The following is an 11,721-nucleotide window of genomic DNA, read 5'->3' on the forward strand; positions in this document are numbered from 1 at the left end:
TTAGCAATGCTTCTTAAGGCCCATTCAACCTCACTCCTCAGGATGTCTGGTTCTAATTCATTCACCACACCGTCAAAGCTATCCTCGATATTGTTATCCTTCCTATAAAGATCTTCTGTATAGTCTCGCCACCTTCTCTTGATCTCTTCAGCTTCTGTTAGGTCCCTGCCATCTTTGTTTCTTATCATACCAATTTTTGCCTGAAATTTACCTCCAATGTTTCTAATTTTCTGGAAGAGGTCTCTTGTCCTTCCTATTCTGTTGTCTTCTTCCACTTCCATGCATTGCTTATTTAAAAATAGTTCCTTATCTCTTCTGGCTAACCTCTGGAATTGCGCATTTAACTGGGCATATCTCCCCTTATCACTGTTTCCTTTTGCTTTCCTCCTTTCTTGGGCTACTTCCAGTGTCTCAGCAGACAACCATTTTGCCTTCTTGGTTTTCTTTTTCTTTGGAACGTACTTTGTTGCCGCCTCCTGAACAATGTCGCGGACTTCTGTCCATAGTTCTTCTGGGACTCTGTTTACTAAATCTAGTCCTTCAAATCTGTTCTTCACTTCCACTGTATATTCGCTAGGAATGTTAGTGAGATCATATCTAACTGGTCTGTGTATTTTCCCTGATCTCTTTAGTTTTATTCTAAATTGGGCAATAAGCAGTAATATCAACAGCAATATCAAACATTAAACAGCAATATCAAACATTAAAAGCCTGTCGGAACAGGTATGTCTTCCATGCCCTGCGGAAAGCTGGTAAGTCCCACAAGGCTCGGACTTCAGGTGGCAGAGTGTTCCAGAGTGATGGTGCCACTGCTGTGAAGGCTCTGCGTCTGGTTGCTGTTAGACGCAAGGTCTTGACACTGGGAATTTCCAATAGATCTTGATCCTCAGAACGGAGGGATCTCTGGGGTTGGGAGGGGGAGAGGCGGTCCCACAGGTACATCGGCCCCAGACCACGCAAGGCCTTCAAGGTGAGTCCCATCCCTTTGAGAGTGATCCGGTGCTCAATCGGTAACCAATGCAGCTGCAGGAAGATTGGGGTGATGTGGCATCTCATCGGAGTTCCCGCAAGAAGCCGAGCAGCTGCATTTTGCACCAACCTGAGCTTCTGGATCACCAACAGAGGAAGGCCAATGTCGAGAGCATTACAGTAGTCCAGTCTTGAGATGACCGTGGCCTGGATCACCGTAGCCAGGTCGTCCCTGGACAGGGAGGGGTCAGCCGTCTAGTCTGCCGCAGGTGAAAGAAAGAAGGCGGTTCTGCTCACGGCGGAGACCTGGGCCTCCATCCTCAGCAGAGGGTCCAAAAGGACTCCCAGACTCTTGACCAATGATGACGGGCGTAAGGCCTCGCCATCCAGGGTGGGCAGATGGATGTCCCCACTGCCCGGTCGACCCAGCCAGAGGATCTCCGTCTTTGCTGGATTCACCCTCAACCTGCTGGCACGCAGCCATCCAGTCACGGCCTCGAGGCACTGATGGAAACAATAGGGGACAGAGTCCAGTCGGCCTTCCATCTTCAGCACCAGCTGAGTGTCATCGGCATACTGATAACACTCCAGCCCAAAACCTCAAACCAGCTGAGCAAGTGGGCGCATAGAGATGTTAAACACCAGAGGGGAGAGAATGGCCCCCTGAGGAGGAACCCCACAAGAGAGAGAGAGGGGACCTCTCAGAGACCAGGCCTCCCCTCTCCACTGGCTGTCCACGGTTGTGAAGAAAGGAGGGGAGCCAGTTTAAAGCTGTCCCCCTGATTCCAGCAACAGCAAGGCGGTGGGTCAAGAGATTGTGGTCGACTGTGTCCAATGCTGCTGTGAGATCCAATAACACAAGCAGTGCTGACCTGCCCTGGTCAAGCTGGCATCGAAGGTGATCCGTGATGGATTGTTTATTGCTTATTGTGTATTTTTTGTTTTTGAGTTTTATTTTATTTTAATTGTTGTATTGATTATTTGTTATTGCCTTTGTTTATTGATGTGCTGTGCTGTGGGCTCGGCCTCATGTAAACTGCACCGAGTCCCTTGGGGAGATGGTAGCGGGGTACAAACAAAGTTTTATTATGATTATTCTATTATGCCATTACCTGCAGGTTGTGAGTGCCAGGTGGGCAGGGACGAGGCATTCCCGTTGTGTTGAGCCTTGGGCCATAGGAAAGCCCTTCCCTTCCAGCCATGGGTTCTGCCGCCCGTCCCCTCTTTCTTTTTCCTTCCCCTTTGTGTGCTGCAAGGGGCCTCTTTGGGGCCCCTTCCCCTCCCTTCCCGCCCTGAGGGCCCCCGCCTTCCTTCTCCTGGAGCTCCGCTCTTCTGACGGCCGTGTCCTTCTCTTTCCAGAAAAAGTCCGGGAGATCCAGGAGAAACTTGAAGCCTTCATTGAGGCCCTCCATCAAGAGGAGAAGTAGGCAGCGGGTGCAGGTAGGGAGCCTTTCTTTGGGGGCCAGGGACACCCCCCACCCCCCTTTCCCAGGCCTGGGGGGCCTTGCCTTGGAGAAGAGGACAGGCCTCTGGAGTCATCTCTAGCCATCAGCCAAGTCCCAGGGCAGGCCAGGGCGTAGGGAAACCTTACCTGAAATGGCTTGTTTTTTGAATGTACTATAGAATCCTAGGGTGGGAAGAGACCTGGTGGGCCATCCAGCCCAACCCCAAGAAGCAGGAACATCACATTGAAAGCACTCCCAACAGATGGCCATCCAGTCTCTGCTTCAAAGCCTACAAAGAAGGAGGCTCCACACACACATGTGTGTGTCTTTCCAAAAAGCAAACCATTTGACTACAATTTTGGGAAGACATGAATTGCAAATTTTGGGAAGACATCAATAGGAATGGAGGCAGGGCGGGGGGGGGGGGGGGGGGGAGGAATCCCTCAGCCTAATCCTGTCTCTATTTATTATTTATTTATTTACAGTTCTTATATTCCGCCCTTCTCCTCACCCCGCAGGGGACTCAGGGCGGATTACAGTCAACACATATATGGCAAACATTCAATGCCAGTTTGACAAACAACGTTTAACACACAAATACACCAAGGCTATTTAACATTTTTCTGGCCGCCGGGGGAGCTGCTGCTTTCCATTGTCCATTAACGACACCGATGAAGTTCTTCCGCATTCCACATTCCCCGGAGTCTTTTTTCTTTATGGCCTCATAAATTAGTTAAATTTAGCCTCCCACACAAGGTGGTACCTTATTTTCCTAGTTGACAGATGCAACTGTCTTTCGGGTTGCAAAGGTTGACAACGGGCTACACAATGGCTGGACACCCACTCCAGCCCGGGCTGGCTTCGAACTCATGACCTTTTGGTCAGAGTGATCTTAATGCAGCTGACACTCAGCCAGCTGCGCCACAATCCCGGTGTCTCTACTCTAGGTACTCATTGAGGTCTGGAGACTTGATGACACAAGAGACTTGTGCAGTCCAGGAACGAAACCAAAATTATTATTATTATTATTATTATTATTATTATTATTATTCTGCCTGCCCCTCCTTGCTGTGCATCCAAGTGCTGTTGCTTCCTCGCTTCCCACACTGACTGCGTTCTCCCTGCCAATCCACCCCTGTTTTTGTCTTCTATCTTCCAGTCGGGCCTCTGCAGCGAGGACAAAGCCCCCTCGGATCACGCGTGGCCCCCGCCTGAGCAAGCGGAGCCCTCCTTCTCTTCCACCCTCTCCCCCCCCCCCCAAATTTCTGTCTCCCATGAATGTCTCAAACGCAGTGTCCCACCTGCAAGATGCCTCGTTGTTGGTTGAGTGATGAGAAAGGCCCTCCCCGGGCGCCTGGTCCCTTCCCCTGGGAGGGAGGGAGGAGCTGCGGAGCCCTCCACGTTGGCCTTGGCTGGCTGGCCATTGCAGTTTTTTGTCTCTTTCCTCGAGAGGAAGGGCGCTTTCGGCCTGCGACTCCGCTTTTGAGGCTCCTCTTCAAGTGGTTTTGGCCGAACTTGGCTGTGTCCAAAGGAGAAAGACCCAAGGAGCATCAAATAATAATAAAAAAATGAATCTTTGTACAGATATATATATATATATATTGGTGACGCCACCAAAGCATCCTTGTTTGAGTGTGCAAAGCAGTGTGCTCGTGTGCTCCCAAGTGGCAAAACAAAGTGCTTTAAGTATTGGTTGAGAAACAATGTCTTGGAGAAGAATGGATGGACCCGGTTGAGGCATTTCAGAGGAATCTAGCTGGGAAGGTTGGAGAGTGTTTCCAGCTGGTTTCTGGGTTTGTGGCCCTCGTGCCTCCCGCTCTTGGTTTGCCTGCAGTTTTTGTCAAACACATTTCAAGTTCCCTTCCTTGTGCTTGCCACTCATTGTGAGCACGATGCCTGGAGAAGCCTCTGGAGAAGCAGATAGGAATCCATGTTGGGCCCCCAACTTCAGAGGGAGAAGGGGGCGACCCTCGTGCAGTGAAGGCACATTGCCTCCCGCTCTCCGTTTGCCTGCAGTTCTTGTCTGGCGCTTCCGTTGAACACATTTCAAGTTCCCTTCCTTGTGCTTGCCACTCCTTGTGGGCACCTTGCTTGAAGAAGCAGCTGACCTGGGTGATAGGAATCCATGTGGGGCCCCCAACTTCAGAGGGAGAAGGGGGTGACCCCCCACAAGCTTCCCCTTGGTCAAACTCTGTCCTCTTGGTGCAGTGCCTGCAAGAGAGGAAGGCTTGCTCCCACGTTCCTCCTTCCAGCCAGCCACACCTTCACCCCTTTGGATGCAATGGAGGGAGTGCCAGTGTGGGAGACCCCCACTACAGCCCCCCCCCAAAAAAAACACTAGTCCTGTGCCGATGGCCTCTTCCCCTCCTCTGCCAATTCCTCCCTTGATGCATGTCATGGGGAGCGTGAATCCTTTCCCTTCTTCCCAAGTTGACCCATATTAGTCTCCCTTCCTCCCCCCAGCACTGAGACCCCCACTCTCCCCCCCCCCCACCTCTGCCCACTCCCTCCTTCCCTATTTCCTGGATTAAGAGGCTTCCCTTCTCCTTGCGTTGGCTCCCAAACGGCCGGCAGAAGACTTGAGTTTCTGGGCCTCTGGTGGCCCTTGTTTTGGTGGGACAAGGTGGTGATGCCTTGGCTCTTGCTGGAGGAAGAAGAGGAGGAGGAGGAGGAGGGCGAGTCCACTTCTGCTTTCGTTTCCGGTCCAGAGAAGCAGGCTGACCAACTGGCCCTCCACCCTTGGCTGGTAGGATGGGGAACACCATGCAAGTGGCACCTCCCCAGGTCTCTTTGCAAGAAGGAAACGGAAGAGCTCCGACCTTCTCAGCGTCTCCTCCTGGACTGGAATGAGCGACAACGTGGTGGAAAGAGTCCTTGCTGAAGCTGCCAGTCTTGCCAGGCCGTCCAGGCTGGTGTGGCCGCTCAGCCCACGCCCTCCTTGACCCGAGAGGCCCCCTGCGACTGGCACACGCCACACGGAACACGCACCTGGCGCCTGGAGCACTTTGGGGCCCTCGGCCTCAGCCGCTGACCGGAGAATCCGCATGATGTATCCGGTGGGAGTTTGTTATTTATTGAATGCAGGTGTCCAGGGAGGAGGAGGAGAAGCAGCTCAATAAATGTAGGTTTGGAACACTTGGTGGCTCAGGCTGGGTGTGTGTGTGTGTGAGAGTGTGCCCTCGCGTGTGCGCTGGGGGGGGGGGGGCATAGAGCCACAGAGTCCTGGAAGAGGAGACCCCCAAGGGCCACCCAGCCCACCCCCTTGGCCCAGGCAGGGAGACACCATCTAAACCAAATTTACCTGATATGCCCAAATTTGAATACCAGTGGGGTTAGGAATTGATTTTGTCATTGGGGAGTTGTAGTTGCTGGGATTTATAGTTCACCTACAATCAAAGAACTCCACCAACTACGGAATTGAACCAAACATGGTGAACAAAACTCCCATCACCATCAGAAAATACTGGAAGAGTTTGGTGGGGCATTTACCTTGAGTTTTGGAGTTGTAGTTCACCGACATCCAGAGAGGACTGTAGGCTCGAAACAATGATGGATATGGACCAAACTCTACACAAATACTCAATTTGCCCAAATGTGAACACTGGTGGAATTTGGCGAAAACAGACCTTGACATTGGGGAGTTGTAATTGCTGAGATTTCTAGTTCACCTACAATCAAAGAACTCCACCAACTACAAAATTGAACCAAACTTGGCGCACAGAACTCCCATGACCATCAGAAAATACTGGAAGAGTTTGGTGGGGATTGACCTTGAGTTTGGGAGTTGTAGTTCACCTCCATCCAGAGAGGACTGTGGACTCAAACCATGATTGCTCTGGAGCAAACTTGGCATGAATACTCAATATGCCCAAATGTGAACACTGGTGGAATTTGGGGAAAACAGACCTTGACATTTGGGAGTTGTAGTTGCTGGGATTTCTAGTTCACCTAGAATCAAAGAGCTTTCCAAACCTGACTAACAACACAATTGGACCAATCTTCCCACACAGAACCCCCATGACCAACAGAAAATACTGTTTTTTGATGGTCTTTGGCGACCCCTCCAACACCCCCTTGCAACCTCTCCAGAGGTCCCGACCCCCAGGTTGAGAAACACTGATCTAAGCACTCCCAGCAGATGGCCACCAAACTTTATAGCCACTAGGTCTGTAGAGTAATAGGAGCCTTGAGTTGGGACCCCAAAGGCCCTCCAGTCCAGCACAGCCTAAACCCTCCTGTCCAGCCTCCGCTTGAAGACCCCCATTAAACTCTCAGGGAGGCAGGTTCCACAGGTGAACGGCTCCAATTCTCAGGAAGTCCTTCCTCATTTCTTGCAGACTGCACCCATTGCTCCCTTGTGTCCCCCTCCCCAGAGCAGCCGGCTTTCTCCCCCATTCTCCCCAATGGGACCTCCTTTCCCACATTGTAACAGGGTCTCCTTTTCTCCAAGCTGGACAGACCCGGCTCCCAAATCCTCTCCTGAGAGGGATTCAGGGCTTCCGGGCTTCCAGACCTTGGACGCTTTGGGTCACCCTCTCTGGGCCTTTCCCCCTTTTTGCTTTCTTTCTGCCTTCCTCCCTTTCTGCAGATCAATTAAGGAGGAGGGGTCCCTTTGGGGAAAGGGTGTTTTATGGCGCGCCTTGCTAAGTGCCGAGGAGGGGGCTTCCCTTCTCAATTACCTGAAACCAGAGGCGGCACTTTGCTTGAAACTATATTAAAACAAAATTACCCTAATGATCGGATGATTGGTTGGAACAAAGGAATTATAGTGCATTAACCAGAAGTTCACTCACCCATCCCTCCCTCAAGTGGCAGCCCCATCTCTCAATGGGGGGGGGGGGGTGTCTTGATGGGAGGAAGGAAGTGAAGGAGGAAGATAAAGATGGGGAGGGGGGGGGCAGGCACCTGTGCCGTCGCGCTTGGGGGCTATTAGTCTTAATGAAGGAGGGATGGACGTGGCACTTTCCCCCAAGGGATTGCTTGTTGCCCTCCTTTAGGAAACTGGAACTCCCAAAAACCCAAAACGATGTAAATTGCTCAAAATGAGTTTTATTTATCACAAAGTCATTTCTTCAAAGCAATGAGCTGGAAAACTTCAGAGGGGTGAAGGAAAACATACTTTACAGTCTCAATTAGTCCTGGGTCGAAGGGGTTTGAAGCTGAGAAGCCTCGCCAAGTTTCCTCTTTCCTCAATGGCTGTGAATGCCGGAGCAAACCACAACCCCAGTTCAGATGGCCTATGTCTTGAAGATTCAGGATCTTCCTCTGGAGCCAAAAGAACCGGCTTGAAGGTGCCTGGGTCTCCTCAATAATTGTCCAGGACGATCTGGACATACAGCATGAGTCCCAGGGGTAAAAAACCTCAGAACGGGTGCTAAGAGGTAACTTAAATCAGGGTCCTTTAGAGTCAGGTCTCTTACATCCATCTGGTACGAACTCTGATGGCAGAATGAAGAGAAAAAGGAAGTTCTCCCCTCTTGCAGGAAGAGGTGGAGCCAAATAGTACTGATTGACAGCTACAAGCAACCAATCCATATAACTATGCATAAGCAGTGTAAAAAGGGGGCAGGATTAAGCATGATACAACAGTTTAAGTCTTACAACTAACAGTTCTATACATAGGTGGCGCCACTCGCGCCGTCACAGCACCAGATTGATCCAAAATGGGAGGTCGCTTTGCAGTCAATGTGGATGGTAGCTCCCAGCAGCCCCTTCCATGGGCAGCAATAGAAGTTGCAGTCCTGGTGCCTGGAGAGGGCTGGGCTGGCCTGGGCATGCTCTTCCTTGGGATTTTGAAGGGTCTGCATTCAGAGAAGGAGCTTGCCTGGATCCAGTACGGGACCAAAGGGCTTCTCAGTCGAGGCTTTAATCATGGAAGCCAGGCCACCTTTCAATGGAAATGAGGAGACAAGGCCTTCACAGTGGCATTTCTGACTTCTGTGCGTGGTTTTGAAGGCCGAGTGGCCCATCCACACAGTACATTTATCCCAGGAGCTCCCAGTTCAAAATGGAGGGTGGACAGACAATGTCAGCCAAAAACACGGGAGGAACCGCTACAAAGCCTGAAAACTGCGGGATAAAGAAGTGTGGGGAAATCCCAGTTCTGGCCAGAAGATTCGGATCTTTGGATCTCTGTATGTCCCTATATCCTGAATCTATGGGATTCTTTATGTTGCTTTGTTCCTGAGTTATACACATCAGTTCCTGATGGGGTGCATCCTAAAAACATGGCAACAGTTGACCAGAGGGCGAAAACTTTATCCTGACGAGAGAAACTTTGTCCTCCACACAAACCAAGGTTTTGCCACTTTCCCCATGTTTTTATGATAACGACAATGATGCGGTGGCAAAAAAGGCCAATGGGATGTTGGCCTGCATCAAGAGGAGTCTAGTGTCTAGATCCAGGGAAGTCATGCTCCCCATGCTCTATTCTGACCTGGTTAGACCATATCTGGAATCACATTGTGTCCAATTCTGGGCACCACAATCAAAAAGAGATATTGACAAGCTGGAATGTGTCCAGAGCAGGGTGACCCAAAGGATCAAGGGCCTAGAGAACAAGGCCTATGAGGAGCGGCTTAAAGAGCAGGGCAAGTTTAGCCTGAAGAAGAGAAGGCTGAGAGGAGATATGATGAAAGCCATGTACAAATATCATAGGGAGGAGGGAGCCTCCCTTCCTTTCTGCTGCCCTGGAGACTAGGACACAGTGGAGCCATGGCTTCAAACTATAGGAATGGAGTGTGGTGGAGGCTCCTTCTTTGGAGGCTTTTAAGCAGAGGCTGGCTGGCCATTTGTCAGGGGTGATTTGAATGCAATATTCCTGCTTCTTGGCAGAATGGGGTTGGACTGGAGGATGGCCCAGGAGGTCTCTTCCCACTCTTGGATTCTATGATTCTATGATTCTAGGTTGAGAACCACTTCTTTAACCTCTCCCTTTCAGGGTTGTTTTCTTCTGTTTAGACTCAGTGTGTTGCAATCTTCACCCAAGTCTTTTCTGCTCAGAATGGGGGGGGGGGGGGGGTTGCAGAGACAAGGTCTGCATGAACTCCCCTCCTGCCAGAAATTGGGGGAGACAAAAGGGGGACAAGGCCGGAAACAAGGCCTGAGGCGGGAGGGGAGGGTCCGGGCCACAAAGGAGACCCCCGCCCACCTTCAGCCCACCCACCGCCTGCTGCATTCATGGGCCGACCCAGAGCCATTCATGGAGGGGAGGGTCTCCTGCCCCCGGGCAAGACGGAGCCTGCCTCCACCCCCTTTGTGCCTCCATAGAAGAGGCCTTCCAGCCCCCTCCCCAACAACACTACTGACATGCAGGGAGGCCCTTGCAGATGCTAATGCTGAAGGGCTGATGGGGGGGGGGGCTTTTGAAGGAGAGGTGAGGTGGAGGGGTCAGCCCAAGGGGCAAAGGGGGGAAACCGGTTCAGGGGTGGGCTTTGCTTGGCTTCCTGGACCTCGTGGAAACAAGGCCCCCAGGGTGACTTTGGGGTAAATTGCCCCCCACTTTTCTTCCAGCATCTCCTTGAAAGGGGCTTCCAATGCAAACAAGGGAGAGTCCAGGGAGAAGGCCACCGAGTACGTTATGCCACACGATTTGTGTTCCTGGGTTATCAATCTCGTTTCATAGAGTCAAAGAGTTGGAAGAGACCCCATGGGCCACCATCCAGTCCATCCCCATTCTGCCAAGAAGCAGGAATATTGCATTCAAATCACCCGTGACAGATGGCCATCCAGCCTCTGCTTAAAAGCTTCCAAAGAAGGAGCCTCCACCACACTCCGGGGCAGAGAGTTCCACTGCTGAACGGCTCTCACAGTCAGGAAGTTCTTCCTCATGTTCAGGTGGAATCTCCTCTCCTGTAGTTTGAAGCCATTCCTCCATTGCGTCCTAGTCTCCAAGGAAGCGGAAAACAGTGTGATTCCTGGTGTGATCTAACCAGGGCAGAATCGAGCATGGGGAGCATGACTTCCCTGAATCTAGACACTAGGCTCCTCTTGATGCAGGCCAAAATCCCATTGGCTTTTTTTGCCGCCACATCACATTCCTGGCTCATGTTTAACTTCCTCCCCACGAGGACTCCAAGATCTTTTTCACGCGTACTGCTCTCGAGCCAGGCATTGTCCCCCATTCTGTCTCTTTGCATTTCATTTTTTCTGCCAAAGTGGAGTATCTTGCATTTGTCACTGTTGAACTTCATTTTGTGAGTTTTGGCCCATCTCTCTAATCTGTCAAGATCGTTTTGAATCCTGCTCCTCTCTTCTGGACTATTGGCTCTCCCTCCCAATTTGGTCCCGTCTGCAAACTTGATGATCCTGCCTTTTAGCCCTTCATCTGAGTCATTAATAAAGATGTTGAACAGGACCGGGCCCAGGACGGAACCCTGCGGCACTCCACTTGTCACTTCTTTCCAAGATGAAGAGGAAGCATTAGTGAGCACTCTCTGTGTTCGTCCACTTAACCAATTCCAGATCCACCTCACCGTAGTTCTGCCTCGCCCACATTGGACTAGTTTCCTTGCCAGAAGGTCATGGGGGACCTTGTCAAAGAAGGCCTTCCTGAAATCCAGACACGCTCCATCCACGGCATCGTTCCCCGTGTGCATCTACCCAGCTTGTAACTCTATCGAAGAAAGAGATCAGATTAGTCTGGCATGACTTGTTTTTGATAAATCCATGTTGACTATTAGCGATGACTGCATTTGTTTCTAAGTGTTTGCAGACCACTTCCTTAACAATCTTTTCCAGAATCTTGCCCGGTATCGACGTGAGGCTGACCGGACGGTAGTTGTTTGGGTCATCCTTTTTTCCCTTCTTGAAGATTGGGACCACATTGGCCCTCCTCCAATCTGCTGGAACTTCTCCCGTTCTCCAAGAACTCTCAAAGATGGTTGCCAATGGTTCCGAAATGACTTCCGCTAGTTCCTTCAATACTCTGGGGTGGAGTTGATCTGGCCCTGAAAGGGGACTTGCACTCATTAAGAGCAGCTGTGGTTCCCCAAGTGTTTTGGCCTACAACTCCCAGGAATCCCAGCCAGTTTACCAGCTGTTAGGATTTCTGGGAGTTGAAGACCAAAAACATCTGGGGACCCCAGGTTGAGAACCACTGGGTTAAAGGGAGCAGGGAGGCCGAAGAAGCGGCCGCCTCGTGCCCTGTGAGATGGTTTTGGAAAGCATTCCTCTTCTGGCACCTATGGGCTCCGAAAGGGAGGCAAGGTGCTAAGCCAGGCCATCCCTCCAGGTGTTTTGGACTTCAACTCCCACAATTCCTAACAGCCAGTATGGGGTTGAAGTCCAAAACACCTGGAGGGAGGGC

General features: G+C 51.2%; 1 protein-coding gene across 4 annotated transcripts in view; it reads left to right on the forward strand.

Moving 5' to 3' along the window:
• OPA1 (OPA1 mitochondrial dynamin like GTPase) overlaps window positions 1-5,549 on the forward strand; it is a 107,889-nt gene extending 102,340 nt beyond the window's left edge. For all 4 annotated transcript variants that reach the window (XM_067466180.1, XM_067466182.1, XM_067466181.1 and 1 more), the window contains 2 exons: window positions 2,329-2,409; window positions 3,574-5,549. In XM_067466180.1, coding sequence (XP_067322281.1) covers window positions 2,329-2,396 — 68 coding nt within the window. In that variant the 3' untranslated portion in view covers window positions 2,397-2,409; window positions 3,574-5,549. The remainder of the gene's footprint in view (window positions 1-2,328; window positions 2,410-3,573) is intronic.
• Window positions 5,550-11,721: the final 6,172 nt, after the last annotated feature.

This window comes from Anolis sagrei, chromosome 3 (genome assembly GCF_037176765.1).
Source record: "Anolis sagrei isolate rAnoSag1 chromosome 3, rAnoSag1.mat, whole genome shotgun sequence".
Taxonomy (NCBI): Eukaryota; Metazoa; Chordata; class Lepidosauria; order Squamata; family Dactyloidae; genus Anolis; species Anolis sagrei.